The sequence below is a fragment of the Topomyia yanbarensis genome, chromosome 3 (genome assembly GCF_030247195.1).
Source record: "Topomyia yanbarensis strain Yona2022 chromosome 3, ASM3024719v1, whole genome shotgun sequence".
NCBI classification, from domain to species: Eukaryota; Metazoa; Arthropoda; class Insecta; order Diptera; family Culicidae; genus Topomyia; species Topomyia yanbarensis.
The window spans coordinates 235,181,546-235,207,352 of record NC_080672.1 but is presented as its reverse complement, the minus strand read 5'-3'; the positions used below and the strand labels follow the sequence as shown (position 1 = coordinate 235,207,352).

Sequence of the window (25,807 nt, the reverse complement as noted above, 5' to 3'; positions counted from 1 at the left end):
CGCTGCAATAGGGTGTGCCTGTTGGTCGTGGATGGAAGCGTTGGATTCGGAACTGGCGGATGATGGACATTACATTGCAATACTATTGGTACAGCCGCTGTTAAGGGGCTTCGGTCTAACCGTACACTGGGATGTTAAAAAATGGCCTTGCTAAAAGAAATCCAAAGTGTACTTACCTTAAGTTAAAGTGACTTACCTGTTTCTTTCCGACGACTTACCTGCTATGGTTGATCCGGTTCATTTTGCTGCTGCGTTGACAAAGTGTCCCGTGTTTTCCTCCGGTGTTTCCCTGCGGGAAGAAGTTCGGATAGACCAGATCCCCCAAAACCCGAATACATCAGTATGCCAATCAGACTGTCACCTTATCGTTTGCATCCTACTATTGATTTTTTTTTCTTTGCTGTGTCAATTACTTGACGGCTGAGACCGTTCACGGTCCATCTCGCCTTTTGTGGTCTGTGTGTGTTCTTGGAATTTCGGTTTTCCGTGGTTGATGTATACTTGCTAGGTTTGGTTGTTTGAATTAAAGGTGCATATTAATTTTTTTAGATAGTGTACTATTTCCTTCAAATCGCTTTCGGAGTTTTCTTTGAGTATTTGTTGTAATGGTTTGCAGTACTCTAGGGTTGGATATTCTGCTCTTTCGTTGTTGTACTTTGTGCAAAAGTATAAGATGTGCTCCAAGTCTTCTATTTCCTCGCAAATATCACAAAGTTCATCGGCTTCCCATCCCCATTTGTGTAGGCGCTCCTTTGTTAGAGTGTGGCCAGTTCTGACCCGATTCAAAATAATTTGTTCTTCTGAGTTGAGAGCCAGGTCATGGCTCCATATTTTGTTCCCGGGTACTTCCATGAATTCGTGGTGCCATTTGCCTTTCTCTTCCGATTGTTTTTGGTATGAACTAGTCCAGCTTTCCTGTATTTCCTTTTTGGCCAATGTATAGACGTCTGCGAGAGGAAGCGCGGTGAAGTCGTCTTGGAGACCGTTGCAACTGCTTACCGCTTCTTTATCTGCTCTCTCGTTTCCTGGTATTCCTTGATGGCTCGGGATCCATTGGATAAGAATTCTTTTATTTTGTGCTAGTTTCAGTTTTTTATCACCTGCCAGGCTATGAAATTTTCATGTGCGATGTTGTTGTTTAGAAGGATCTTGCACGCTCCTTGTGAGTCGGTGAATATAACTGCTTTTTGTAGTTTTTTTTTAATATTACGTCTACGGCTTTATGGATTGCAAGGAGTTCTGCGTTGGTAGTGGAGTAATTGTTGCTGATTTTCCTTCTTAACACCGTGTTGTCCGTTTCATCAAAAACGGCCATGCCTGGTCCAGCCGTTGTTTTCGACGCGTCCGTGTATAGGTAGTTGAAATGAGTGTGTTGGGCTTTTATCGCTCGAAAGTGTTGCTGCCATACCTCAGGGTTGCACTCCTGCTTTGCTTTCTGGCCTTCAAACAGGTTTGGCTTGATGATCTTGGCCAAGTCTAGTCCCAGATAGACCCTTCTGTTAAGCCAGTAGATTGTCCTATCCTTTGGGTGGATTTGCATCACAATGTCGTTGTGTTTAGCTGCGATGTTCGTTAGAAAGGAGCCGTTTCCTTTGTCGTAGTTTACCGCCTTTTCTATGAACTGTTGCATCTGGTTGTTGTGGTATGTGCTTTTTGCGATATCCTTTAAGGTCAGCCACTCTGTTCTCTCGGCGACAGGCAGTTGACCTGTTTCCGCGTGGATGACGTGGATGGGTGTGGTTTTGAGGTAGCGAATGGCCGATCTGAGGGCAGCGTTTTGGATCGTTTGAAGCTTGTGGATGTTGGATTTCGCGGCACTTCCGTATATCTGCGCTCCGTACTCGATTCGGCTTCTTACGACTGCGTTTGCGATTTTGATGAGCGTTTGTGGGCTGGCGTTGCTGTTTCTCCTTCCCAGCATTTTGATGATTTTGAGTTTGTCTGCTCCTTTTTCTCGTGCATAATCAATGTGTTTTCTGTAGGTCAGGAGTCTGTCTAGGATGAATCCCAGATATTTGTGGGTGTTGTTGAGTTGGACTATATCATGACCCAGGCGTATTCGTAGTCCATCGGTATTCCTTTTGGAGAAAACTATCCCAGCACTTTTACTTACGTTCGTTTTTAAGTTTAATTTGGAGAGTCCTTCGTTAAGTTTCCTGAGGAATCTGTTTGCCTTTTCCTCTATATTTTCCATGGTTTCACCTATGACCAGTACCGCGAAGTCATCTGCGAATTGGATTAGTTCGCAGTCTTCCTCCATAATGTTGTGGAGAGTTGTGGTGTAGAGGTTGAACAAGATCGGTGAGAGCGGGCAGCCTTGTGGTAAACCTTCGCTAATCTCTACTTCGACACAGCCTTCGTTCGTATGAATTTTCATTACTCTGCGTTGCAGGTATGTATGTAGCCATGATAAGATCTTGTTCGGTATTTTTAGGGTTTTCAGCTGGAGTAACATGGTTTGAAGCTCAACTGAGTCAAAGGCTTGGGACATATCGAGGAAAATGGCCATTCCTATCTTTCCCTCCTCTTGGGCCACTTTGACCTTGTTCACTAAATAATTGACGCATGTTATTGCAGAGCAGTTTTTCCTGAAACCGAAAGAAAGTGGGGGGATGATCTTTTGGATTTCAGCGATTTCTGCCAAATCGTTCTTTAATTCCCGCGTTTATGAGTTTAAGGTTTACGTTCATCAGTGAGATTGGCCTTTTCGAGGCTGGGTCGTTTGGGTCTTTGCGCGGCTTTTGGATTGGTCTGACGTCAGAGATCCTCCACTTTTCTGGGATATACTCCGTGACGAAAACTCTGCTCATCATTTCGCATATTTTTAATTGTAAATCTATGTTTAGTCCCTTTAAGATTTCGTAGGACATGCCGTCGTCGCCTGGAGCAGAGTGGTTGCTCTTTTTCCGGAGTTGTGACATTAGCTCCGCGTCCGTGAGTGCCATTTCGTAGCCGTTCATGTCCGGGCTTGTTTCTGATTCGATTTTTGGGACCCACTTCATTTTGTCCTGGTAGTAATGGTGCATGAATGTCCTCCCTTCGTCTAGGCTTAGTTCTCGCTTATTGTTTGTTGGATGTGTTAGCGCTGTGTCTATTCCTTTTACTATGTTCCACAGCTGGCGGCTCGGGGTGGACTCGTCTATCGCTTCCGATAGGTTTTTGCAGTATTCTCTCTTTGCTTTGCGAATCAGCTTCTTGACCACGGCTCGTGCTTTTTGTAGTGTGAGATATTTTGACAGGGATTTTTCCCTATTGTATTCCTTCAGTGTTTTTCTTTTCGCTTGGTACGCTTCGTTGATTTCATCTGTCCACCACTTCTTCAGGTAATTTCCTTTTTTGTTTTTTACCACATATTTGGCCTGTTCGATGCACTCATCAAATATGCTCTGCATTTCCGGTGGGTCGTATATAAATTGTGGTTTTACCTGGTTTAGCCACTTCGTTCCTTTTTTGTGTTTATTTTTGTTTTGGTTCCGGGTACTATTGGGATGTCACTTCCTATTTTTGCGACGATCGAAAGGTGTATGCTGCCGAACACGTGTTCCAAGACGGTCCAATCTGTTTTTCCAGCTAACCCTGGGGTGACTATGGAGATATCCACTGTTGAGCTGTTTTTCCCCTGGGTCGTTAGGCATGTTGGACTCCCGTCATTCAGGAGTACGAATTTTGATGTCTCTATCAATCTGCTTAGGTGAATTCCCTTTGGACACTGTGTAGATACTGGATCCCAGCTTTTGTGGTGTGCGTTCCAGTCGCCTCCCACGAATATTTCACCCGGCAAGCCGTCTAAAGTCTCAAATAGCTGTGAGATTTTGTTCAGCAAACCTGGTCCCGTTTGGTGGTACATAAACTGAGATGAAAGTGATTGGGTCGAATCCTCTTGATATTCTGATTCCGACGGCTTCTACTGGTAGTAGGTCTCCCAAATCCACCATGTTGTAGTCTATTGATTCGTGTATCAGAATTCCCACTCCTCCATATCCTGAATTTCTTCTTTCTGATTCTAGTGAATAGTGTTTTAAGCTGAATGGTTCGTTTTTCTTGAGCCAAATCTCCTGCAGCAAAGCTATTTTTATGTTTTGTTCGAACATGAATTGGCTGATCTCTTCCCTCGTGTCCATTGGCCTGATGCTTTGGATGTTATGCTGCAGGATGGCGATTGCTTTACACTCCACTGTGGTTACTTTGGCTGATTCTGATAGCGTGAATTGGTTTCTGCGTTGAGTTTTCCTCTATAATGTTTTGTATGTCCGCCCCTATCTCGATGATGAGTTCATCCCTGTCTAGTTCAGAGTTCGCTGCTTTTATCCTGTTTACAATTTTCCTTTGAAGTTCGATCAGGGGGTTTAGCCAGCTCCTTGCTCTGATTTCCGCCAAGAAGTCTTGTCTCAGCTTGTGGATGAACCGTTCGAACTCAGTAGCTTTATATGTATTACTGGCACACTTGCATTGGTCGCTAGGCGGACGCGCAAAATGCGAAGCGTTTGCCTCTACCACTCTTGAATTCTGAGCTACCTGTGCGCTGTTCGTTGAAGTACGTCGGGACCGAGTGTAGATTCCGCTGTGTTCGTGTGTTGGGTGGTCTCCTAAGGAGGGGTAGGCTTCTTCTTCTTCCAGGATGCTGAACTGGCTTGCCAATCTCGGGAAATTTAGTTCCGCCTCTGTGTATTTTATTTGTTTCCTTCTCATTTCTTGGATGATGTTCTGCCTCCTGCGTCTCTCCGGGCATTCGTTGTCTTTCGCGTAGTGGGCACGTTTGCAGTTTGGACATTTGGGCGTTTCTTTACAGTCTTTGGGTTCATGGTCTCCACCGCACTGTTCGCATCTTCTTCTGGCCTGGCAGAATTTAACACTGTGCCCAAATCTCCAACACTTTCCGCATTGTCTGATTGGGAAAACGTAAAACTCTGCTTTGAAGTGGCACCCATAGATTGTGACCTTGCTTGCGATTTTCTGACCTTTCAGCGTAACTTTCAGATTAGCCGTGTCCATAAGGTTCCCATCCTTGTCCTTTCTTTTGATTCTTTCTACCTTTACGACTTCAGATTCCGCTTCGATGTTGATCAATTTTTCGTCCTCCTTCAGGTCTAGTGACAAAATGAATGATGTTGTTGGTCGTTTTCGGTAGGAAAAGTTTTAAGTTTTTGTGGGTAAGATCTATTTTTTCAGCTTGTTGGGTTGGTTTGTGGCTACTTTATAGCGAAAGTTTCCAATTTTTGTAATTTCCGAAAAATCTTTGAAACCGGACGCGATTAGAAGTTTGCCTACTTGGACCGGGTGTCGGGGGTGGTTTAGTTGCACGTCGATCAGTTCGAGTAAAATCTCTTGTGACTGGTCGCTTGTGTTATTCTTGCCGTCAGACCGGTCATTTTTGCTACGTTGGTCTTCTGGTTTGCGAGTGTTTCCCACTGCAGCGTTTCCTGTGCTCGATGATTTTTTCGGTATGGTACCCTGGTTGGCGTTTTTACTCGTTTGCAGCCTGGTGGCCACTCGCGATGACCGGATTATCGGTTGCATTTTGCTATCCTCTAGAGGTGGCACTTTTTCTTCTTTTGTCTATTATACTATGAATGATTTTATTTGCGATTTTTAATTGATTTTTAAATTTTATTTTAAATTGAGAACCGGGAAAAATTTTCACATCCGAACCGACACTAACTTTCCGCGCGAATGGCAACTTGTTTTGTTTTGGTCACTATCAATTTTTATCGTCAAAACACCGACCTAAAAATCCGAAGATTGATACTATTGATTTTGGTAACGTATCAGTCACAAAACTAATAACATGTGAAAAGAGCACATAATGATAAACACTTGAGGATGAGCATATGAAAAGGGCTCATGTTGTCGTATGTTATTTACAATTTGTTTTTAAACGATTTAGGACCGATTTCTTCACCCTCGCTTAGCGCTTAAGCCAGGTTTAAACGTACTGGTAAACCTGGTTTAAAAGTTAAGAGAGGGTGAAGAAATCGACCCTTAATGGTGTATCTTTTTGTACTATATATTTTGTTTTTCGGACCTGTGGTACAAATTGAGTGAGAAATGATTAGTATGTGTTGATATAGTAATAAACGACTTACATTATCTTACATGATAATTGTCCTTTCACACGCACGTGCTCAAAACATCTGGAGCTCAGGTATTTTCAGATGATTATTTCGAACAGACCACCGATTGAAGGTTACTAATCAAATTGTCCAAGGTTTACTATGACTAGTTAGAATAATTGCCTTGATGCTGTGTTGAGAGGTGCTGGTGTCATCTTTTGCTTGGTGGCCACAGAACCCGTGGCAGAACAGTGAACAGAATAAAAACAGAAAAAATAGGTTTGTTCCAGTACCAGGAGAAACTGGAAGTACTCCGGACAAAATCGTTCCTGTACTCTCTTCTTCACTTTTTTCTTCTTCTGGTAGCAAACTGGAGTAAAAAGGAGCAAGTATTTTTGCTCCTGTTTACTACGAAATGACTTCCTTGCACTGGAACAAACCTAATGACTCATGCAAGTGCCCAATAAGTGCAGCCGGAGTTTTCAAAAATTTTCTCCTTCCAAGCAGGAATCAAGCATACAATAAAATTATCGTTGAACACACTGATCGAGGAAAAACGATTCCACAGGGAGTTACAATTCGTCCAACACCAATACTTTGCCAGCTCTGCGGCTGTTGGTAAATATTGGATGAACAGGCGGGTATTTTCGGTCTCCGAAATCCAGTCATAGTCGACGATTGTGCGATGCTCAACAATCGGAAATCCGCACAACTGAACATTGGATATAAAACGGTGCAAATACGAAAAACTAATTATTCAACGTTTAAACTTTAGGCGATGACAACTAACGCTGTTTTCGAAGCGGAACTGAGTCGGGTTCTAATCCCATTGCAATTGTTATGAAAATTTACGAACTGACAGAGGTTGATGTTGGAACTTGACTCAGTTTCTTCGTCTTGAGAAACCGGCATAAAAAAGCCTTGCGCAAAAGTCTCTCTGAAAGAAGTCTATTGCCAAATTAAACTTAAAGTTACTTGAAAGATCGTATTAAACGCTAGATCTATCGGAAGCTGCGATTTCACGATGACGCGATGTCCAGAGCCATCTCCTGCGACAGGATACATCCGTGCATAGCAGTGTAGAATATTCAGTGCCGTATGACACATTAACGGTGTCGACAACACAATTAATATACATTTTTGTTTGTTTTGTGATCACCACCTGGAAAGCCCGGAATTTTACTTCGATGGCTTTAAATTTCTTAACTACGACACTAGAAACAAATGACTCGAATAGTAATGAGGGAAAAATAATAAAAGTAAACAAGCGAACAAAATAAACCGTTTAATTTGCGCGCGATTTCACAACGAGCGAATCTACCTTGTCATTTTGGGATTTGACATCCAGGCAGAAACGTCACTGAATCGGGCCTAGTAGCCATGAGGTAGCCGTGAGGCAGGCTTTTTGTTGAGGCAGCCTTTCCCGAATGTGGGCAGGAAGGTAAAAGTAGGTAAACCGTGTTGAAGGTAGTTTCCATTTAACTAGGGCAAAAATAATAACTCAACCTTGAGTTTAATTTACTTAAATTTAAGTTGAATTTACCTAATTTTGAGTATAGCCCAAACAACTTAAAAGTCCCTTACTGCACGGAAGACCTCGACTGAGTCGAATCTCTCGTTTTGTTTTTGACAACACTAATAAGTGCGAAAGTGACGCACAGCTCAAAAGTACCTAAATTTAAGTTAAAAGAACTTATTCTATAGGTTATTTTACGGTTGCGTGTAGGTCAAAACCCTATAAAAAATTAGCCCTACATTCAACAAAACGTCAAACAAAGTGAATCAGCGTAGGACGTTTGTTAAACAAACTTTTCTGCGAGGAGTGCAAAGTTGATGCAAAAATCACTTCCGGTGAAAATTTCAACGTGTCGACATGTTGGTTTTCACCGAGTGCTAGATAATTCGCTTTTTTCACCTTGATTGGGCGAATTACTCGTGCTGTGGTGGACCAATTTTGTGGCGCTGCGAGTTTATCGTCGGTTAGTCACAAAAAGTAAAGTCCATTGGACTATAAACGAAAATTAACTGGCAATATAGCTTTATACGCTGTGCCATTTTGGGCTTTGTTTCACAAACAAGCCAAACAGAAGCGAAGAAGAAGAAGAAGATGCAAAAATGGAAATTAAATGCATTTTTTTTTTAATTTGATGCAAATTTGTTATACATTTTTAGAGTGATCTGCCCTAGAATGGAACCCTTAGTTAACTATAATGTAATGAAAATTAACAATAAAGATAAGAACAATACGAGAAATAAAAAAGTTTTAAATGAGATAGACATGAAAAATGTGCCAAGCTACGCACAACAAGAATTAAGCAACCTAATATTAAACTATTCAGACATTTTTGCACTCGCTGACGAACCACTGTCGACTAACAATTTTTACAATCAAAACATTAACTTAAAGGACAATACCTCCGTATACATACCCAATTATAAAACAATCCATTCTCGAAATACGGAAATAGAAACCCAAATTGCTAAAATGCTAAACGGCGAATTAATAGAACCTTCAATGTCATCCTATAACAGTCCAATCTTATTAGTACCAAAGAAATCAAATGATGAAACCAAGAAATGGCGACTAGTAATAGATTTCAGACAACTCAACAAAAAACCTTGCAGACAAATTTCCCCTACCTAGAATCGACACAATTTTAGATCAACTTGGCAGAGCCAAATACTTTTCAACATTAGACTTAATGTCTGGCTTTCACCAAATATCGTTAGAAAAAAACTTTCTCAACACAGAGTGGTCATTACCAATTCACCCGCTTACCTTTCGGATTAAATATTAGCCCAAACAGTTTTAAGAGAATGATGTCAATCGCAATGGCTGGACTAACACCAGAACATGCATCCGTCTATATCGATGACGTAATTGTTATTGGATGTTCCATCCAACACCACTTGCAAAATTTAGCAAAAGTCATCGACAGAATCAGAAAATATAATCTAAAATTGAATACCCAAAAATGCAAATTCTTCAATACAGAAGTGACGTATCTAGGACACAAAATTACAGATAATGGAATAGTACCAGATAGTTCCAAATTCGATACTATTAACAACTACCCTATACCCAAAAATAGTGACGACTGTAGACGATTTGTAGCTTTTTGTAACTATTACTGCAAATTTGTGCCAAACTTTTCAACAATAGCACATCCACTAAATCAACTTCTAAAGAAAAATAAACAGTTCGTTTGGACAAATGAATGCCAAAACGCCTTTAACACACTAAAATCACACCTAATCTCACCAAAACTACTTCAATACCCCGACTTTGCTCAACCGTTTATACTAACAACTGACGTATCAGACGTAGGATGCGGAGCAGTTTTATCCCAAATTAAAAATGGAAACGACTTGCCCATAGCTTTCGCGAGCAAAAGCTTCACTCCAGTAGAGAAAAATAAATCGACAATACTAAAGGAACTAACAGGAATACACTGGGGAATAAATTATTTCAAACCTTAGCTATACCGAAGAAAATTTACGATCAGAACAGACCATAGACCATTAGTATTTTTATTTAATATGAAAAATCCAACCTCCAAACTCACTAGAATGAGACTAGATTTAGAAGAATTCTACTTTTATATAGAATACATTCCTGGTAAAAGCAACGCTACAGCGGATGCCTTATCCAGAATTGTTGCAACCTCAGACGAATTGAAAGCCTTAAACGTACTTACTGTCAACACCAGGTCCATGACAAGAAAATTAAAAAGTAGCGATAACAAAAATAGTAACACCTATAATAATAATAATAATAATAATATTAACGGTAATGTAAAAAATAATATTAACAACAATAATAATATGAACAACAACTATAAATTACTTAACGACAATGTACAAAAGACGAAAGGTAGAGAGACTGATCACCTCACTATCTATACGACTGAAACCTGACCGAAACAAGAAACTTACCTAAACTAAGAATAACGGTAGAAAATAACTATTTAATATTCAATATATACAAAGACGCGCAAATGAAACAAAAATGATAAACAGAGTCACAACATATATAAGTGGAAGAAGAACTCTAGAGTTCACACTTTCAGCATTGGAAAAAGAAATGAATAAGATGCAAATAAAGAAAATCGCTATAGCAAACAACGAAACAATATTTAAAGAGGTACCCATAGAAACATTTAAAGCGCTAGCGAAACAAACAATTAAAAATATATAGATAATTATGTATCAACCACCCAAGTTCATTAGTGATCCTGGCGAGATACAGTACATATTAAAAAAACCATCATAAAACCCCTACGGGAGGACACATAGGACAGCATCGACTGTACCTGAAAATAAGAGAATATTGCAATTGGAAGGACATGGAAGGATCTATTCCTCGATTCATAAAGGCCTGTGAATCGTGCAAAATGAACAAAATAATAAAACATATCAAAGAAAAACAAATAATAACCAATACACCATCAAAACCATTCGAAATAATATCCATAGATACAATAGGTCCATTACCAAAAACAATCAACAATAACCGTTACGTAATAACGATACAATTTGAATTAACTAAATACATCGTAGTAATACCACAGACTAACAGACATAACACTATGAAAGAATTCCTTAAAAAACATCGATCCGACAATTTTCCCAGAACACTAGCTCCACCTTTTATTCACAGTCCCAAACACTCTTTTACTGGTGGGTTACCCCTCAGATTTGCGAACAATTTTTCACTAGTGGTCTATCCCCCATATGCTTGTTCATATGTCAGTGGCGCCATAATTTCAAATGTGTCCACAGTCCCAACTACATATATATTTAAAATGACCGTTAAAGCGGTCAAGCTTTGTTTTTGAGTGTTATGTCTGTTAGTCTGTGCTAGTAGTTTTAATTTAATTTCACTTTTATACCTATCAAACTGCTTTCAATCTTCAAACCTTTCTTCTATGTCAACCTATCTTTCTTCTTCGATGCTATCCTTTTCGTGTGTTTACCACCGACTTGTCAGTTACCCATGTCCCGCTTGAACATGCGGCGGCTGATCTCGTTGAGCGCAAATTGATAACGGAGGCGCGTTCGTTGGTAACAAGTGGTGTGACCCAGAATGGTTTAACTGGAATGCGTCCATCTGGTTATGCAAGTTGGATTTGAAAACGATCGTTCGAGTAATTTATGATCTGTGGGAAAATATGAGTGTGGCCTCGTTTCAAGTGGCCTGACTAAAGGATATATTAGATTTGGGTTTTAAGACCTGTGACCTGAGAAGGATTCACATTGGTGCATGTAGGGATTGGTTTTTATGACTTGTGGGAATATTTTGTGATGTTATAAACACAGACTAACAGACATAACACTCAAAAACAAAGCTTCGCACGCTTTAACGGTCATTTTAAATATATTTGTAGTTGGGACTGTGGTCACATTTTAAATCATGGCGCCACTGACATATGAACAAGCATATGGGGGATAGACCACTAGTGAAAAATTGTTCGCAAATCTGAGGGGTAACCCACCAGTAAATGAGTGTTTGGGACTGTGAATAAAAGGTGGAGCTAGTGTTCTGGGAAAATTGTCGGATCGATGTTTTTTAAGGAATTCTTTCATAGTGTTATGTCTGTTAGTCTGTGCTACTAGCTAGAAGTACAGTTTTGGTTTGTTTGACGGTTGCTTATGTATAGTAGTACGGATTGGATTATCAACTAAAAGTACGGTGTCGAAGTCTTATCAACGGTGTCGTTGGTCTTATACTTAATAGTACGGCTGACTGATTTAAAGGCTACAGGTAAAATGTGCGATAAAAGTAACAGATATGAATTTAACCTAGAATTTATCACAGGATTATCACAACTAGTTTCATGTTATCGTAGCAGCGCCGGTAATCGAGTTGATAACGACAAGGTAAACAAAAAAAAATTATAAAACTTAAACCTAAATAAAAGCTTAAAATATGTATAGGATTAAAGTACCGTACGAGACCGCTTCCCGGAAGTCACGGAAATTAGTATCAACACTAAACGTAAGTAAACAATGTAAAAGTCGATGATTTTACGATGATGTACCAATTATATAATTGTTTAAATGCAGGGAAAATTTAACCGACTCATAATAAACGAATTGAATTAGAGTTTCGCGTTGAGTTCGTTCAAGTTTACGGAAGCTGTTTACGTCTTGTTGCCGTATCGGGAACAAATTAAATTTTCCGTTTATTCCGGGATGTCAAGCGGTAGCGTAGCAAGTGCGGGCAAACATGCCCAGAAAAAGGGCGATTCTCCTGGTGATGAGGGGGCCGAATGTGGTACGTGTCAAAGGCTCGATACTAGCAGGATGGTTCAGTGCGACGAGTGTGACGTGTGATATCACTATGAGTGCGTTTGCGTAGAGGACAATATCCAATACAGAGATTGCAGCTATAATGGGTGCGTGAGAAAATTGCTGGAGCGGGAAAAGGGTGGATTACGTGATCAACTGGAGCGCTTCGAACAGCAACAGAAGCACTGGCAACAGGAGCAGCAGAAACGTCTGGAACAGGCTGAAGATCAGCATAAACGGCTTGAGCGGCAAAAGCAACAGAATTTGCAGCAGCAAAAGCAGGAGCGGATCGATCAGTCACAGAAGAGGGATTTGCAGTTGTCGCAGCATAGTTCGTTGTCGGGAGTAGCTACAGTCGGATCTGATCATCGTCTAGGTAAAATTCTACAGCAGCAAACAGTGTCGGAGGGTATACTGAATGTGTCCAAAGCGGATAAGAAACGTAGTATGGATCCCACGGCGAGCACAACCGTATCACGCATTAAGACCACTTCAAGGACATCAAAACGTTCCGCGAAACTTCGTGAGCTACAAACGAAAGCTCTTGAAGCGATGCAAGCGCTAGCGAAGAAACAGCTGGAAGAGCGGCTGGCTCTTGAAATGGAAATGTTAGAGATGAGTGACTCTGAATCAGGAACGATCGAAAGCTGCGACAAAGTTGCGGACTGGCTGTGTAGAACAGAGAACATGGCAAAGGATGGACTCAAAACCGCGGATGAAACGCCTCTGCCGGTGTACGAAGAACTATTACGGAAATCGGTAGTGGTGCCGACTCAGAACGGCTTACCAAGAAGTTATGTCCCGGGAATGCCATCTGGTCTACAGCAGCGTGTCGGAAATACTGTTCCGCGTGAGGAGAGAACTGCACTACAGCCTCTTAGCAACTATTTTTCAGGCGCAGTGTATACCGATCGTCCTTTCCCAAGCGGAACTCTACCGACAACCACGCACGGCCAACAGTCGTACGGCATCTATTCAGCACCGGCAGTGTCTAATCTACCATCTGTTCCGGCTTACACCTTTGCGTCTCAGCAACCAGTTCCGGCGGCAACGATTCCGACAGCGTGCTATCCACATCCGGTAGTTCCGAGCTTTCAGTTTCCGATACCCACCTATCAAGGTACTGGACTACCTCCGATGGTAACATCTACCCCGCAACCAGATCAACGAAGGTCAAACTGCGATGACGTGCCAATTACGAGAGGTCATCTTGCGGCGCGGCAGACGGTGAAAGACCTGCTAAAATTTGGCGGCGATCCTGAAGATTGGCCACGATTCATCGCAGCGTACGGAAGATTAGGATGATGTCCCCACTCAAGATTGACAAAATGGAAACGATCATTGACTTCGGTGTTGCAGTGCAGAATCTATGTGCGACGTTCCAGGTGTGCCGGATGGATGAGCGGTTGTACAATGTCGCATTGAAACAAAAATTAGTTGACAGCCTCCCACCAACCTTAAAAATGAATTGGGCGTTTTATCGGAAGGAGTGTCGTGCAACTACATTGCTGGAGTTCAACGAGTGGCTTGGACGAATAGTGGAGGCTTTAAGCGGGGTGATCTGACCACAAGTGTGGGTCAAACCGCAGAAGCTTGAGAAAAGAAACCGGAAGGAAGAAGCCTACATTCATCTACATTCCGCGAACCCGCTTGAGGAAAAGGCATGCAAAGTATGCTTGGCATGTTCGAAAGGATGCGAAAGTCTCGACAGATGTAACAGGTTCCTCAAGATGTCTCCGAGAGCACGGTGGGTATTGGTGAATGAGAAGAAGATCTGTCGGAAGTGTCTGACCAAGCACTTTAAGTCCTGCGAGCGGAAAGTTCCGTGTGATCACAACGGATGTAGTTATCTTCATCATCGGTTACTGCACGATGATAGCAAGCATGGACAAATTCCCAGCAGTTCGTCGCAAAACGCTTCCTGTAACACTCATCACTGTTCGCTCGGCGGAGTTCTGCTAAAGTACATCCGAGTTACGGTGCATGGAAGAGAGAAGTGGATTAAAACATATGCCTTCCTTGATGCTGGGTCGACCTCTACGCTGATGGAACATAGCTTGTGGGAAGAGCTAAACCTTAACGGTGAGAAGTCACCCTTGTGTATCATTTGGACCGGCGGACAAGGTAGATACGAAGATGACTCGGTGAAATGTTCGATAGATATCACTGGAGCGCAAACTCCAACTCAACGTTTTCATCTACCGAAGGTGCATACAGTACGAGCTTTAGAGGTTCCCTCGCAATCCATAGTGACTTCGGACTTGGCGAAATACTACAAACACCTAGCTGGACTACCTATTGAGTCGTACACTGAAGTCAAACCTCGTATTCTGTTGGGTGTCGATAACACTAGGTTAGAGTATCCGCTTGACTCAAGAGAAGGAAGCGCAAATCAGCCCACTGCTGTTTTGACACGACTAGGTTGGCTGATCTATGGTCCATGCTCAGTACCAAGCCAACGACGACCAACGGAGACAGTACGTATAGCTACCACATTTGCCAGTGCGAGGCGTTGCACTCGACCGTTAAAAGCTATTTCGCTCTGGATAACCTCGGAGTATAACTTGCTGGAAAGTCGCTGCTGTCGAAAGAAGACGAACGAGCGATGATGTTGCTACAATCGGGCACGAGGAGACTGGATAAAGGATACGAAACCGGTCTCTTGTGGCGGTACGACGATGTTCGGCTACCGGACAGTAATAGTATGGCTTTGAAGCACCAGCAATGTCTTGATAAGCGCCTGGCTCGAGAGCCTGAATTGGCGACATGTCTTCACGAGAAAATTCTGGACTACAAGGCGAAGGGATATAGTCGTAAGCTTTCGGCACAGGAAGAAGTTATGCGCATGGAACGCTCGTGGTATCTGCCGATCTTTCCGGTTGTCAATCTTAACAAACCTGGGATGCTTAGAATTGTGTGGGATGCTGTAGCCAAGGTCGGACGTGTTTCGTTGAATTCGTTCCTGCTGAAAGGACCTGACCAAGTTACGCCACTTCCGGACGTCTTACAATGGTTCCGCGAATATCGTGTTGCAATTTCAGGGGATATTCGCGAGATGTTTCACCAAGCTCGGATCAACAGTGAAGACCAGCATTGCCAAAGGTTTCTCTGGAACGATGGAAATCCAGGGAATAACCCGACGACTTACGTCATACAAGTGATGACGTTCGGTGCGAGTTGTTCGCCAAGCAGTGCACAGTACGTGAAAAATCTAAACGCAGGACGGTTTAAGCACCAGTTTCCGGAAACTGTTGGGGCGATCTGTAAGGGCACGTACGTTGACGATATGCTCTGTAGCGTGGTATCAGAAGGAGAGGCGGTAAAACTCGCGCAGAATGTAAGGTCCACACATGCTGAAGGTGGCTTCGAGATCCGAGTATGGCTGTCCAACTCTAAAAAGGTAGTAGATGCCATGGGTGAACGCATCTTTTTCCAGAAGGATTTGAATAAGTCTAGCGAGCTGGCAACCGAGAAAGTACTGGGAATGTGGCGGGATACCATCAGCGATACACTTACTTTTAAAATCCCGAAACGATGCAGGCAACAGTTGCTTTCCGGAGAGGAAGCCCCTACGAAGCGTGAAGTACTACGAATCCTCATGTCGGTATACGACCGGCTCGGACTTCTGGCAAACGTGCTAATGTTCCTCAAAGTCCTTCTTCAGGATATTTGGCGCTCTAACATTGGTTGGGATGAACCGATAGCCGGTCAACAACTTTCGAAGTGGAGAATGTGGCTCAGCGTGTTGAACAACGTGGAGAAAGTTTCCGTTCCGCGATGCTATCGAACGATAACATCTGTAATTCAGCTGCATGTTTTCGTTGATGCTAGCGAAAACGGGTACGCAGCGGTCGCATACTTTCGCTACGAAGAAGGTGACACGATAGAATGTGCCTTTGTTGCTGCAAAAACTCGTGTTGCATCCCTGAAGTATGTTTCGATTCCTCGGTTGGAACTTCAAGCGGCAGTTATCGGAATCCATCTGGCGAAAGCGATCGAAGAAACTCACCGTATTCCAGTACAGAAACGGTTTTTCTGGACTGATGCAAGAGATGTCCTTTGTTGGTTGCGCTCAGATCACAGAAAGTACAGCAAGTATGTTGGTGCACGAGTTGGAGAAATTTTAGAACACACTGACCTATCCGAGTGGTTTTGGATTCCGACGAAACTGAATATAGCCAATGACGGGACGAAGTGGCAACGAATTCCTGACCTTTCACCATCGAGCCGGTGGTTTAGAGGACCCATATTTTTATGGCAACCGCGACGTGCGTGGCCAGCCAAGCCGGCCAATCCTGAAACAACGACAACCGAAATGAATGTGTCGGTAAACGTCCACGCAGTCCGTGTCCCCATCACAATTTTCGCCAAATATCCCAACTGGCGAAAACTCATCAGAGTAGTTGCGTATATGCTCCGGTTCTCGAGGAACACTCAGGCGAAGCTACAGTACCGTACTCCTACGTCCGGAATCCTCAGTCAGGAAGAGCTATTAGATGCTGAACACTATCTTTACAAGCAAGCACAGCTGGACGAATACAGTAAGGAAATTGCATTGTTGTCGGGTTTCAAGAATGTTGCCGGAGTGAAAGCTGATCCTAGTCCCAAAAATAGCTCGATCTACAAGCTATCGCCATTTCTCGACGAAAAAGGAGTTCTGCGCATGCTTGGAAGATCTGCTGGTTGTAAATTCATCCAACCGTCCGCCGCCCATACCATTTTGCTGCCGAAGAAGCACCCATTAACCACACTTGTCGTCCGTTTCTACCACGAGCGCTATCATCATCTGAACCATGAGACAGTCGTCAACGAATTATGTCAGAAATATCGAATCCCGAAGATGCGAAGAGTCTGCTACAAGATTCGACAAGACTGCCAGGCCTGCAAGAATGTTAGAGCTCGTCCGCAACCGCCCGTTATGGCAGATCTCCCGTCAGCGAGACTAGGAGCATATTCTCGGCCATTCTCGTATGCTGCGATCGATTATTTCGGTCCGATGCAGGTGGTCGTTGGCAGATGTGTTGAGAAGAGCTGGGGTGTACTAATCACATGCTTGGTGGTACGCGCCGTACACATAGAAATAGCCCATACGCTCAATTCCAGTTCCTGTATCATGGCACTGAGGAACTTCATTGCGAGGCGTGGAACGCCGTTAGAGCTATTTAGCGATCGGGGTACAAAATTCGATGGTGCCAATCGAGAGCTGAACGAAGCAGTACGCTCCTTGAATCAGGAGGAAATCATGAAGGAGTTCGTGACTGCAAACACTAAGTGGTCGTTCTTGCCACCGAGTAGTCCGCACATGGGTGGAAGCTGGGAGAGATTGGTGCAATCTGTGAAGAAAATCCTGAACAATATGAAGCTTCCTAGATTACCGACAGACGAAGTCCTACGGAACACTCTACTGGAAATAGAGAATACCATAAATTCGCGCCCCTCACCTATGTACCAATAGAAGACGAAGAAAGTGAAGCCCTTACGCCCAACCACTTTCTGTTAGGCTCATCCAGTGGTTTAAAACCACTGTTGTCATACGATAACAGGCCCGCTACGCTGTCAAATATATGGAGGACTTCACCAGATCACGCCAACCTTTTCTGGAAGCGGTGGCTACAGGAGTACCTGCCGTCGATAAACCGCCGAACAAAATGGCATTTTCCAGTCAATCCTATCCAGATTGGGGATGTTGTGGTGATCGTTGATCCAGATCTTCCAAGGAACTCGTGGCCCAAAGGACGTGTCGTTGATGTGAAACTGAAGGACGGCCAAGTTCGCAGCGCTACGGTGAGGACAGCGTTCAACATATACGAACGTCCAGTGGTCTAGCTGGCGGTGCTGGAAGTCGGCGCAATGGAGAGTACGCATGAATCAGGATCGTGTGTACTGGGGGGGGGGGAGTGTTACGCAACATGCGAACGCGCCTCCGTTATCAATTTGCGCTCAACAAGATCAGCCGCCGCATGTTCAAGCGGGACATGGGTAACTGACAAGTCGGTGGTAAACACACGAAAAGGATAGCATCGAAGAAGAAAGATAGGTTGACATAGAAGAAAGGTTTGAAGATTGAAAGTAGTTTGATAGTTATAAAAGTGAAATTAAATTAAAACTACTAGCTAGAAGTACGGTTTTGGTTTGTTTGACAGTTGCTTATGTATAGTAGTACGGATTGGATTATCAGCTAAAAGTACGGTGTCGAAGTCTTATAATTAATAGTACGGCTGAGTGATTCAAAGGCTAGAGGTAAAATGTGCGATAAAAGTAACAGAAATGAATTTAACCTAGAATTTATCACAGTATTATCACAACTAGTTTTATGTTATCGTAGCAGCGCCGGTAATCGAGTTGATAACGACAAGGTAAACAAAAAAGTTTATAAAACTTAAACCTAAATAAAAGCTTAAAATATGTATAGGATTAAAGTACCGTACGAGATTGCTTCCCGGAAGTCACGGAAATTAGTATCAACACTAAACGTAAGTAAACAATGTAAAAGTCGATGAATTTACGATGATGTACCTATTATATACTTGTTTAAATGCAGGGAAAATTTAACCAACTCATAATAAACGAATTGAATTAGAGTTTCGCGTTGAGTTCGTTCAAGTTTACGGAAGTTGTTTACGTCTTGTTGCCGTATCGGGAACACCACTTGTTATAGCAACATTCTCACTAGGTCATTATTATGCCAAGGCGACAAATAAACAGCCTTGCGTAAGAAACAAGCACCGATAGCAACCGATGCACTCATACTTATTCATCGATTTGTTTTCCCGCTACCCGTACATAATTATGTATTTTGGATTTGTTACTGACTCCTACCATCTTGATGTACTTAGAATAGTAAAGTTAGGTTAGCTAGGTTAGCTCTTAAGATTTTAAAACCGAATAAAGCAGATGATGTTAGCCCACCAAGCCACTTACATCCTAAATGAAAATGTAAAGAACTTCCATATCCAAAACTTAACGGTAACGTTCCAATCTAAAAGTAGTTTTCCTTTTAAAACTTTCAATGTGAGAATTCCTCCTCGCAAGGAATGGATGTCTGGCTGAATGGAACGACAACTTGAAGAATATGTATAGTTTGTTATACTGACGGTTCTTTGATGAAGGGCCGCGCCGGTGCTGGAGCCTATTGACGTGAAATGTGATTAAACTAGTCTCATTTTCTTAGTAAATACTGTATCGTATTCCAAGAAGAAATCTTCGCGATTCTGAGTGGTGTACAATCGGCACTTCAACAGGGAGTTTGCGGTAAAAGAATCTATTTTCAGGCTGCCCTGAAAGCACTTAATTCGACAGATTCGAGATCAAAATTAGCAATCGCATGCCGATCTCAAGTCGAAGAACTGTGCATTTCAAATGCTATCTACCTTCTATGGGTACCCGGTAATTCCAGTATTACTGGAAATGAATGGGCGAACGAATTGGTTAGAGCGGGCGCTGCGACTTCCTTCGTTGGTCCAGAACCAGTTTTAACACTTTCTATAAGTTGGATAAAGCACAAGATTCGCTCTTGGGCTGCATCGAACATGCCAACCATTGGCGTACCTTGCTTTCAAACAAAGATTTTCTGCCGGAAGTGAGTACGAAAATGTCAAAGAACTTGCTGCATTTTTCCAAGCACAATTGCAATATTCTAGTCAGGGCACTGACTGGATATTGCAAACTCAATTAAGGTTCCTATTCAGCGTGCTGAATGTTATTCATGTGATCTTTGTGAATCCGATTACGGAACTTCATATCATTTTATTTGTAACTGCCCTGCAGTACTGCAATTGCGTATTCGGATTTTTGGTTCTCCATATGGGTCATTCCATGCGAAGTGATCAAGGCACGTGTAATCGACCTCCACGGATTTGAACAAAATTTAGAGGAATTGTTCATCTAGGGCCAATATATAAAAACCCAAATTTTTGTGACAATTGAACCACCCCTCGGGTCATGGGAGCACCCCCCGTTTTGGCAAATTGCCAAAACCCTTGATTTTCTTTTGATCATATCCCCGGTTCAATTTACTCTAGAATCAAACCACCAGATGGCTCTTGAAGAAAATTGTTCAAGGAGTCTATAAAAAATATTATTTTTTGCCGACAGTGTTGCCAACTATGCAATTTTTTCAGTAAAATATTAAAAGTTAATTTTTCTCTCAATACGTATATTTTAATTTTGAAAACTTTAATGCCATCGCGTTCCTCAGACATTTTTACATAAAAAACACTTATCATCCCAATATAATATGAGCGCATCCTGAGATACACCGTTTTGAAGAGAAAAAACCGCAATTTCCCATATAAAAACGCAAGCGCACAATACTAAAAAACCAACTTGAGTATTCTGAGTTCAAGCAGATCAGGGTCGATTTTTATGACAGTTTGAAGATTTTCTCAATTTTGGCCAATAAAAATGGATTTTTATATGAGAAAATCGAAGTTTTTCCCTTCAAAACGGTATATCTCAGGATGCGCTCATATTATATTGGGACGATAAGTGTTTTTTATGGAAAAATGTCTGAGGAACGCGATGGCATTAAAATTTACGAAATTAAAATATATGTATTGAGAGAAAAATTAACTTTTAATATTTAACTGAAAAAATTGCATAGTTGGCAACACTGTCGGCAAAAAATAATATTTTTTATAGACTCCTTGAACAATTTTCTTCGAAAGCCATCTTGTGGTTTGATTCTAGAGTAAATAGAAAAAATTGGGAGAACCTTATTAAAAACCTACATTTCATGATAAAAGAATAAAAAAAATCAAATAATATCTTAATGAGCGGTAACATAGACTGTCGTGTATTTGATTGACCACCATGTTACCACTAGAATTGAATTACGGCCAGTACAGCGTTTTATTTTGGTCCTCCTGCTTAACCCTTAAATGCATGAATTTCATTTTTAATACTCATTTTTCTGGGTGGATGCGATCTTTACCTCTTGTTGAGCATTTATATCAAAAAATTCGCAACATCTAGAATGATACTGAATCTATCATAAAAATGTGGCCACATGGTAGTATATCCGATCTATATTTAATTATTTCATTTTTCGTCAGATCATTGTCCTGAGTGCTGACGAGACCTATCGTGACCGGGCAACAAAATTTCAGTCGTAGTTGTGGAAATGGTTACGATGTCACAGTCTGACAGCATTAGATTAGTTCTGGTATGAATAAGACGGAAGTGAAATCTTAAACTGTATAACATTCAACCCCTTTCAATTGCAGCTATCTGATGCATATTCACCGTACTACGCTACCACTATTTGCAGCAGCACCGATAGCATATCACCCAAAAACTGATCAGTATGTCGTGAATGTTATGAGCTAACGGTCTTGCGTGGGCGGTTTTTCATCTTGGAACAACCGAAGAAGAATTGCGGTCATACGACAACGCCACGTACACCCAGTGTGAGACTGATTGTTGAAGGGTGCGGAGTCTTACACCAAAACCAGTTCATCAACCTCAGCTCTTGCAAAGAGAAGAAGACCTGTCATGTTTGATTATGATCTGAGTCAGTTCTAAGTCCTAACTGCTGTTAATTCATTAGTTTTGAAAGCAGTTTTGGTTCACAACTGATTTAGCACAATTTCAAACAAAGAAAATATTAAAAACCAACCGAAATATTAGTGCATGTGACAAAACAATAAGTACAAAAGCAGTTCCGGTCAGTATCGTATATTCACATGAATTACCAGCAGACTTTGTCGAACCCGTGCCTATTGCTTATCCATTCTCTGTCGCAGCACATCTGAATTCTGATGTTCTTCGTTCATCAAGAGTACAGGTCGTCAAACGAGTTCATCTATATTGACAAAGAAGCAACCATTCTACGGTCCAGAAGTTTATCGAGTAGTCTGTTAGACGTGACAGCACTTGCTCCTACAGAATATGTATGCCACTAACCAAAATTTATTATACTAGCCCCTATAAGATACCGTCCTATGATCGAATAAAAATAATTTATAAAATTTTCTCAATTTTGCCCGAATGACAACAAACAGTAAGTAAGAAAAACAATGAAAAAGAAGAAGACCAAACATCATTTCAGTCCGCCTTTTCTTACTCGATTCCGAATGCTTTCCGAATCAACCGATTAGCGGCAAAATTTCATTCGGAATCGGTTGTTGCACTGGATTCGGATTTTATTATGGATCCATTCAGGAATCCATATGGAATCCTGACTGACCTTTTTTCGCCCATTCGGAATCGATTCGGATTCCATTCGGATCTGGCTGTGTGGGTACCCGGTCAAACCATTCGGAATTTGTTTCGGAATCCTGAATGAAGTCAGTATGGATTCCAAATTAAATGCAACAACCGATTCTGATTCGGAATCGGTTGTTGCATTTGATTTGGACTCCATAATGACTCCATTCAGAAATTCGAACCGGTTTCGGAATTAGTTTAACTGGGTAGAAGCTCCTGACGTTATATCTAAGGATGCAGCTAGTCGTGTTCCCTTCATGGAACACATTGATCTGGTTGATTATTTCTATGGTAGGTTATTGTTGCATTATTAACACCCTGTTATACTCATACAAGATGGCACCCTATGTATCACCTTGTAAAATATCTCACGCTTATATATACAGTTTGAGTCAGTCTCATTTGGTTCGTAGTCGAGTTAAGATCGTTGAATAAATGAATTATTACCCGAATAGTTCGAGTATTATTTGAGAATAAAACATGGTGTCAGAAGCTGATGTGAGCTTCTGAGTGCGTTTTCTTGGTGTCATCGAAATCACGGTAAAAGTGCAGAAAAAAAGAACAAAAAAAAAACACGAATAGATTGAACGTGTTCATGCAAGTCGCGCAATATCGGCGGCCATTTTTTTGCAGAGTGAAAAAATTAAAGATTTTCGATTCTCGTCAATATGGATCCTGAGCAACTCGCTAGATTTTTGGGGCACCAGACACAAATGTTTGGTCAGCTTTTAACCAAATTTGCCTCACCACAAAATCAGATAGCACAAGTGGCAATGTTGCTGTTCCACAGCCATCACATTTGGCACCAGAAGGTGACATGGAGCAGAATTTCGAGTTTTTCGAAAAATATTGGATGGATTGCTCGAAAGCTGTTGGAATGGATCGATGGGCAGATGAGGAAAATTCTCAAAAAGTGAGTTTTTTGCTATCAGTAATAGGCGAACCAGCTCGAAGAAAATATTTTAATTTTGAGCTGACTGAAGTCCAGCAAGCTACCGTACAACCAGCTTTACTGGCAATACGAGAGAAGGTTACAGCAAAACGCAATATAATCGTCGATCGTTTGGAATTTTTCTCGGCATCCCAGTTTTCCGGAGAAACCATCGGCGATTACGCCACTCGCTTGAAGGTACTGGCTAAAACGGTAAAACTTGGAATATTAGAAACGGACTTGGTTACGTACAAGGTTGTCACGGCTAACAAGTGGTCACACCAGCGTACCAATATGCTAACTGTCACTGACATAACGCTAACGAAAGCAGTCGACATGTGCCGAGCTGAGGAAATTGCAGCAAAACGTTCACTAGAGTTGACAATCCCTTTGGGTTCGGAAGTAAAAAAAGTCAACGCAAAACAAAATACCCCCCGTTGCAAGTTTTGCGGCGATCACCATGAATTTTCAAAGGGTTCGTGCCCAGCACTTGGTAAGCGGTGTCACCGCTGTAAAGGCAAGAATCATTTTGAGAAAGTTTGCCACAAACGACATCCGAAGTCAAAGAAGAAACAGTCAAAGCGAGTGAAGGAGGTCGCTAAAGAGACCAGCGAATCGGAAGACTCATCTACGCATAACGATAAATCATCTGAGGAAAGCGAGGACGAATACGAAATCGGGAAGATTTACGATAATACTGCAAAAGGTGGAAGTGTTCTAGCAAAGCTCGTTTTAAAATTCCGGAATGGTTGGAAATCAGTGAAGTGTGAACTAGACATTGGTGCTAACGCCAGCTTGATTGGTAGTGGGTGTTTAGCCAAGCTTTATGACCACGTGAATCCACCATTGCTTTCATCTAAACTTCGCCTACAAAGTTTTGGAGGAAACCCGATTAAAGTTATTGGAGAAGTGAAAATTCCGTGTCGTCGCAAGGATCGAAATTATTCGCTTGTACTACCAGTGGTGGAAGGCGATCACTGCCCCTTGCTATCAGCAAAAGTTTGTCGTATCCTCGGATTTGTAAAGTTTTGCAAGACGGTTTCATTCGGAGAGAGGAAGTCATCCGAGTCAGCACAGAAGCTTCTGAACGTGGACCGTACCGAAGCCCAAAGAATTTTGGATGCTCACGCGAACATCTTCATCGAATATGGAAAATTGCCCGGAACGGTTTCCTTGGATGTCGATCACAGTATTTCTCCAACTATACAGTCTCCTCGACGAGTACCGATTGCAATGCGAGACAGGCTAAGGAAGGAATTGGAAACTCTGGAGAGTGAGGGAATGATCGTAAAGGAACCCAAACATACATTTTTAATGTAGAATACATTTAAGGTTTCAATATAGGGGTCCCGTTTCAAAATATCGGCTGCGGCGCCGCGTCAGATTTTGAACGTTAATAACTTTTATCATACTTAACAGAATGATTTGATTTTTAGACCAATTTGTTGCAAATATGTTCCTCTATGCTGTATTAAAATTTGAAGTATGTATAACATGTACTAATAACAAAAAAAATGTGTTTTGAAAAATCTTTCGAAAACGACTCGGAAAAGTGAAAATTTTCAGCCCATCCCGCACAGAGCCGTCGTTATGGTAGATCAACCGAACAATAAAATAATGAAAAGTTTATATATAGGTCCATTACATGTTTGTTCGTATGGTTATTCGCATTGGGTTGCTTGACGAGAGCACTTGGTGGGGGAAAGACGGCATATTCCTTTGGTTAGGCCATTAGAAGCCGGACGGAAAGGAAAGGCTCATGCACGGCACGAGAACGAGCGAGAAAGCGATAGTAGTGCATATTAGCGCGATTATATAAATATCTGTCGGTCGGTTTTTCTCATCATTCGTATTCGTTCAAGCACTAGCAAGCAGCCAGTCCACCGAAGAAAAGCAGTCGGCGATGACGACGGCGGAAAAAGTGCCCCAGCTACTGGTGACTCATCGCAACCCGATCAGGAACTGTCGCCCTGCAAGAATTTCGCCCCAACTAAAGGGCAACAGAGTAGGCTATCGTTCCAGCGTCTGGGTCGTGAGATTGTGCAGGACTGCAAAGTCGAGCTACGCTTACAAAGCTCAGTCGTAATGATGCCCCGAGAAGCCAACGATGCCTACTTGGTCGGTTTGTTCGAGAATGCAAAATAGTGCTTTCTAGCTCACCGTGTCCGCGGGGAGTGCGTCTGAATTATGCTCCCGCAATAAAACAATAAACGGTTCTTTACAGGACCAATTAATTGAGTTCTAATAAGAGTTAAACTGAAATTTACATTTTATGGCGTATAACAAATAATTTTCAGAAAGCAATATAAGAAATACGATGTGTGGAAAG

The 25,807-nt window shown here is 42.0% G+C and overlaps 1 protein-coding gene across 1 annotated transcript; it reads left to right on the top strand.

The window, feature by feature from the left end:
- Positions 1–14,946: 14,946 nt before the first annotated feature.
- On the top strand, positions 14,947–17,796 carry LOC131687775 (uncharacterized). Its single transcript, XM_058971867.1, has one exon. It carries the CDS (start codon positions 14,947–14,949, stop codon positions 17,794–17,796), a length of 2,850 nt encoding a protein of 949 aa, XP_058827850.1.
- Positions 17,797–25,807: the final 8,011 nt, after the last annotated feature.